Raw genomic sequence first — 6,834 nt, 5'->3', positions numbered from 1 at the left:
GGAGAGAGAGAGAGAGAGGGAGAGAGAGAATATATATCCTTCCCCCTGGCTATTCGACGAATAATCCGGCTACCAGTACGCTATGGATGTAGTGGCGCCAGCACCGTCTTATGTACGTGCCACGTTCCTAACACCTACACTGAACAGCTTGCTTAATGATACTTTGGAATTGCATTGCACTAAACGCCACCGGGGTATCCAGCTGAACTTTTTTCCGACGGTCTGCATCCGCAGAGGCTACTGTCATCTTTTAGGAGGCAGGCACCCAGCCCAGACGGAATCCTCAGCACGCGACAGCCGTCGGCTGAGACATCAGGGTGAGTATGACAAGGCCACAGATGGGCTTCCACTTCCGTCTGGCAAAATGTTGCCACCTTAACAGTGAGACTGCATTTTCTGGCCACCCGCAAGCGGTCGTGTCACAAATGTCTTAGATAGCGTTTCACAACGTCGCGTGATACAAAGGCCTGCCATCGGCATGTACAGCAGCTTCTGCTGATGCAGTGGCACATGCTTGTCAGATGTCACTCTCCAAGTGTTTCGCGTCCGTGGTTGCTGTACAAAAGCGCCCATTTGGCGAGACCGGTCAGACTGCAGCAAACTCTGTCGTCTTGTGCCGGTGGGCTGGCTGCTCTGTCGCTCTGAAGATGGTGGCGTCTATATTTCTGGTAAGCTAACTGTATTGCGATTTTAGCAACGAGCCGGGAGAGTTCTTCTCGGAGTGGGGCAGCCCGTAGGATATGAATTAATGCAGGAATTGTGTGTGAGCTGCGTCGGATGATTGCCAACTGACAAGCGTTGGGACTATATTTCAAAACTGACTAACCGAACTGGTTTGGGATGAAGACCGGAAATGTGCACTGACATTTTATGTGGAAATTCCGCGTGATGCAATTAGCTGGTATGCATTTCTCGGCGAAATGTTTTTACCACAGTGGTCTGGACCAGATGGGATTTGGTAAGTCAGCCGATAAACCCAGGAATGGCGATAAAATAGCTTCCAAATTTGGGCATGGTCATGAAGATTCTAACTGTAACGTGATTATGTAGCCGACGCTGCAACGTAAAATGCGAGCCTAAAAATTAACTGGGATCGCATCTGCCGCAGCCGTTGTCCAAAGCCGTTCCTCCTAGAACAAACTAAACATCCTGATGTAAAATACTACATCTCAGCCCCGACAGATGCAGGACGATAGAAGTGCAGTCACATTCACATATATATATATATATATATATATATATATATATATATATATATATATATATATATATATCGATCCTCGCTTCCCAACCTTTCTTCGCACTCACCAAGCAGAGCACCTACAACTTATCCGGCGGGCATTAACTTGGGCGGTGTGAGTGAATTTTGCACTTTCAATTTTGTTGCTTGTACCCGCGCGTTGTTCTCTAGCGCAGCTTGAGCGCAGCAGCCGAGTCCATGACAAACGCATCATATGTTCGTGTCTCGGTCGATCGAAAACTTTAATACCACTTATCAAGGGAATGCTGACTATTCTTTAAACTGATACACATTCATGCCGTCTGCGCAATGCAGATAGAGACCATACCCTTCGCAGCCCGCAACAAACGACCTGGACATGCCGCGCATCTGAGCTTGAAATGTAATAACTTTCGAAAAGGGTGGCCACGTTGTATCTACTTACAGGCCGACAAATGCATCGTGTAAGCCAAAATTCCAACTTGGGCCGTGAATGCACTCAACTATCACCATCCGCTCGAAATTTATTCAACAAACTTTGCCCTCCCGTCTTTTGGTACGTGGCGCAAATGTTTCCATTTTCATTCAACAGCCGTGGCTGTTAATGAATCCCGTTACACCGGTCCCTAAACGCAAGTCCCAAAACACTGACCAGTGCATGCATCGTTGTGCGATAATTAAGACGGAATATTAAAAAAATAGATTAATACGTCAGGTGATAAAAATCACAAACACCTTAGTGCCTTATGACCAAGTAGACCTTATGATCCCACATATCCGAGCGTATCGTCTAAACATCGATGCAAGTGGTGGAAAGCTCCGTGCTTAAATTTGATGATGCTCCAAGCGGTTTTGTAGCAATTAAAAACCATCAAATCTTGAATATCTTGCCCAACGCAGATGCAATGTGCCGATACGCTGAAAGAAACAAGGTTCATTCAGCGTGTGTGGAGTGAAGTATGGGAGGTCTACCCTCCACATATAAACACTCGGCCCTTTTGAATTTTGAATTTGAATGGCCCTTTTCCATAATGGACTGATAGGAGGGGAGTAGATGCGATCCCAGTCGCATTCCAGTCGCATATGCTTGCGCGAAAACAGCAGTGGAATGATCTCAATGAGATCTAGTGTCGGTAACACATTTTATCGCATTTTTCTGCGCTGCATGTCCATATTTTCGAAAACATGCCACGTACCGAAACGAAACATACGCAGCCATATTACTTGTTTCAGCCTGAGCACATTGACCTATAGTGTTATGCACGTTTAACATATCAGTGTGATGTGGAGCTCCTTTAATGCAACGGTGTTGACCCATTGCACGCGATCGGGTGATTCGTCGATTGCCGCACCCCGACCGCGCGGACGTGGCTACTCCGCCCACTTTCATGGCGAGGGACTACACCCCAAGTAATGTTCATATCACTGAACCTATGAAGGGGTCACTGGCGGACAGGCCCGAAGTTCGGGTGTCGTTTGACGGGCACGCACCTGTGTTATTAAGCCCACACGGTTTCGTCCCCACCGCTCTATGGCTTCACCCACTAGCCAATAGCTTCAAAAACGGTGCTGTATTTCCGCCACGAAAAGGGTGTACACGGGTGCGGCTTGTGACTTCACCAATCGCCTACACATATTTCTACAGCCACGCACTTGACACGTCAGATGTCTTGGCAGGTGTCCAACGTAGATAAAAAGCTTGTCGTTGTCATCATTAGTTGACCGTGTACGTTCGGGTTGAGAGAGCAGTGTCAACACCTGCGCTCACTTCCTGCAGCAGCTTACCACTGCTGAAGTGGTCACATTCTGCTGGCGTTTGAGGGCTAGTACCGGGCTGCGTGGGACTCACCCTGCGCTGACCTTAATCAGGCTACAGTGCACAGTCTGCTGGTCTTTGCAAATGCCCGTTGTATGCGGTCCTGCCCGTTGCCCCACTGTAATTATCACAGTGTCCGCCTGTGAATGGTGAGACTACAGCGACGACTCATTCAAGAGCATGAGTGATGTTTTGTATTGTGTTGACATACCAACCACCGTTCCAAGGACGATTCGCGCTTGTTTCCGTTTGAAGAGCAAAGGTTTCGGCGACAGCGCCATCCTGACCTCACCGCTTTCCGTGAAACGCATGGCTATGCACCGCACCCTACGCGATCTCCGAACTCGACACACACTGCTCAGACCTGGGACCGGAAGTCTGCAGTTGACTTGTGTCTACGTGGCGCCGGCGCCGCATAACTCTGGCCCTATGACGACTGAGCATGGTGTAACCGTCCCTTACTTCCCCTTTCAGCAACCTCCCGCGATGCGATCGGTGTGCATGTGATGCGATGCAGACCGTCCCTGGCGATGCGACGCGAGTCGTCTCTCGCGCTGCGATGCGGTGGTCTGTCCGATGCGATGCGGCAGAGTCCGCCCCTTGTGATGCGATGCAGTCTACCCCTTGTGACGATGCAGTCTACCCCTTGTGATGCGATGCAGTCTACCCCTTGTGACGATGCAGTCCATCCCTTACGAAACAACGCGGTCTGTTGGAGGTGATGCAGTGCGGTTCGTTCCTTATCATACGGCGCTGTCTGCATCCTGTGATTAATGTGGGCCGCCCCTTATGATGCGATGCTGTCCGTGAGATTCAATGCGATGCGTTCCGTCCCTTCCACAGATGCTGCCGCTACTGCTGACGGTCGCCGCAGACACCGAGCCGGAGCTGCCGCCGTTTCTGACGGTGATGGAGCGTGAGACGGTGGCGATGCCGCCCGACCGGCTGGCGGCGGCGCTGAGCTGGGCAAGGGGTCGGCTGGCCGCGTACCCGGCCGCAACTGCGGCCAAGGCGCCGCGCCATTCGGGCCGCCGCTCGCACTACCACATGTCGCGCCACGACTCGGATTCACGTGTGCAGGCGCTGGCGCACGAAGCGCTCGTCTGGGTAGAGGCGGCGCGAGCGCCGGCCAACCTCAGCGCCGCGCGCACCGACGTCGAGTGCCCGACTGAGCCGGCACCTAGCTGCGACTTTGATGCGCGGTTCCGGCGCCAGGACGGCGCCTGCAACAACCGGCGGAACCCGACCTGGGGCGCCTCCGACACAGCGATCGTACGCCTCGCCGCTAACACGTACGATGACGGCGTCGACGCGCCGCGCAGCGTGTCGGCGGCGGGCGGCGCGCTGCCGACGGCGCGCAGCGTCAGCGCGGGGACCACTGGCAGCACCGACGACGAGAACACGGCGCTCACGCTCTCCGTCGTCAACTGGGGCCAGTTCATGGACCACGACATCACGCTGTCGCCGGTGCAGCTCGCCGCGCCGGGCGTCGAGCTTGACTGCTGCGTCGATGGTGTCGTCGCTGACGACGCGCACCCACGCTGCCTGCCGATCGACGTGCCAGAGGACGACGCGTTCTACGGGGCGCTGGGCGAGCGCTGCATGGAATTCGCGCGCTCGGTGCCGGCCGTGCCGGCCGGCTGCTCGGCCGGTCCAGCCAATCCTGTCAACGTGCTTACCGCCTTCATCGACGCTAGCAACGTGTACGGGTCTCGCGAGTCGCGCGCGACGCTGGTTCGCGCCGGGGAGGGCGGCCGCCTGCTGATACAGAGGGGCGCACTGCTGCCGCGCGACCCTCCCGGCGTCCAGATCGACACGGAGACGCCCTGCTTCAGCCCCGACCCGGAGGGACGGCCCTGCTTCCTGGCCGGCGACGTGCGCGCCACGGAGCAGAGCGGCCTCGCCACCATGCACACCGTCTGGATGCGCGAGCACAACCGACTCGCACGCGGCCTGGCGCGCGTCAACCCCGAATGGGACGACGAGCGGCTCTTCCAGGAGGCGCGCCGCATTGTCGGCGCCGAGATCCAGCACATCACGTACAACGAGTGGCTGCCGCTGCTGGTTGGCGAAGCGTACATGCGGCGCATGCGCATCGGCACGCAGAGACGGGGCTACTCGCGCCGCTACTCGCCCAGGGTCAACCCCAGCATCGCCACCGAGTTCTCAACGGCCGCGTTCCGCGTGGGCCACACGCTGATCCAGGGCGAACTTGAGCTGTACCCTCGCGTCGCCAGCTCCTCGGTCAGCTTGCGCATCAACCTGCGCGACGTGTTCTTCGACCCGACGCTGATCTACGACGGCCGGCTGGACCAGATCGCCATCGGCATGATCACGCAGCATCCGCAGACGTGCGACGCCAACATCGCCGAGGACCTGACCGAGTTCCTCTTCCAGGAGGAGGGCCACGCCTTCGGGCTCGACCTCATCGCGCTGAACGTGCAGCGAGGCCGCGATCACGGCATCGCCACCTACAACACGATGCGCGCGCGGTGCGGCCTGACGCGCGTCACGAGCTTCGCCCAGCTGCTGCGGCAGATTCCAGCCGATGTCGTGCGCCGCCTCCGCAGCGTGTACGCGCACGTCGACGACATCGACCTGTTCGTCGGCGCCGTGTCCGAGCGGCCGGTGCCAGGCGCGGCGGTCGGTCCGACCATTCAATGCATTGTCGGCGACCAGTTCGCACGGCTGCGCTGGGGAGACAACTTCTTCTACGACCTGGGCGGCAGGCCATGGAGCTTCACGCGCGTCCAGCTGGACCAGCTGCGCAGGGTGTCGTGGGCCCGCGTGCTCTGCGACAACATCAGAAGCATCCGCGGCATCCAGCGCAGCGCCTTCCAGGCGGCTGGCCGCGGTAACAGCATCACGGCCTGCCGGAACTTGCCGAGCATGAACCTGCGCGCCTGGGGGTCCGCCAACTGAGGCGACGGCAGCGCTTGGAGGACAGCAGAGGACATCGAGAGGATGATGGACCCCGCCAGACATCGAGAGGATGATGGATCGCGCTTTCGTTTATGGGTCGATTCATGTTTCTCCGCCTCGATTATGGGTCATTTTAGTTCAATGTATGCGTTGTGTGCATTTTAGGAAGGTGTGCCTTGCTCTGTTTGCTTACCACGGTTTACGTTTTATGGTTTGGTGGAGCGGTTTTCCGTGCGTTTGCATTCTTTCCTGATTTTACCAACTATCTGCTACTGCCGCTGATAAACAAACACGGCTGTGCACGTGATGATGCGCAACAATATAGTGAACGCAACATAATCAATTTTGTATTGTGTTGAATTCAAAGCGCCCTGCTGGCCAGCCCTGAGCACCGAGGCTATCTCAAGATGGGCTGAAGCTTCTTGAGGTTCCTGAGGTGCATCAGTATGAAGGCGTGCATGTTTTCGAAGCTTTCAGTTTGTTTCGATTGGCGAAACACCTCACGTATTAGAGCATGTGCGGACAGCATCGTCGCCTACCAGTGCCAAGCCGACACCACCGGGAGAAGAGCCTTTAGTGGCCCCACCCTCTGGCTCATCTATGACGACGTCCAGATGGTGCCTGTTGAAGCTGGCAGTTATTAGGAACATCGTAGCATCGGTTAAAGGATCGGTCTATGCACTTACACACGTACGCACACGCACACGCACACGCAAACGCACACGCACACGCACACGCACACGCACGCGCACGCGCACACGCACACACACACACACACACGCACGCACGCACGCACGCACGCACGCACACACACACACACACACACACACACACACACACACACACACACACACACACACACACACACACACACACA

At 56.0% G+C, this 6,834-nt stretch overlaps 1 protein-coding gene and 1 pseudogene across 1 annotated transcript; one reads left to right on the top strand and one right to left on the bottom strand.

Annotated features, from left to right (window-relative positions):
• The window catches only part of LOC119114678 (cyclin-dependent kinase 1-like), a 7,682-nt pseudogene extending 7,435 nt beyond the window's left edge, over positions 1-247 (bottom strand).
• A 355-nt stretch (positions 248-602) lies between these two features.
• LOC119090634 (chorion peroxidase) lies at positions 603-6,300 on the top strand. Its single transcript, XM_037213479.1, has 2 exons — positions 603-668; positions 3,879-6,300. The coding sequence occupies exons 1-2, from the start codon at positions 648-650 to the stop codon at positions 5,955-5,957; spliced, it is 2,100 nt and encodes a 699-aa protein (XP_037069374.1). The 5' UTR covers positions 603-647; the 3' UTR covers positions 5,958-6,300.
• The last annotated feature ends 534 nt before the right edge of the window (positions 6,301-6,834 follow it).

The sequence above is a fragment of the Pollicipes pollicipes genome, unplaced genomic scaffold (assembly GCF_011947565.3).
Source record: "Pollicipes pollicipes isolate AB1234 unplaced genomic scaffold, Ppol_2.1 Scaffold_1600;HRSCAF=1878_pilon_pilon_pilon, whole genome shotgun sequence".
In the NCBI taxonomy this organism is placed as follows: domain Eukaryota; kingdom Metazoa; phylum Arthropoda; class Thecostraca; order Pollicipedomorpha; family Pollicipedidae; genus Pollicipes; species Pollicipes pollicipes.
The sequence above is the reverse complement of the archived record's forward strand: the minus strand, read 5'-3'. Positions and strand labels throughout refer to the sequence as shown.

Bases quoted from the DNA above. Each gene is read 5' to 3' on its own strand.
- LOC119090634 (XM_037213479.1), top strand. From the start codon at position 648: ATGGTGGCGTCTATATTTCTG. The intron at 669-3,878 runs GTAAGCTAACTG...TCCCTTCCACAG, and splicing joins TGGTGGCGTCTATATTTCTG to ATGCTGCCGCTACTGCTGAC.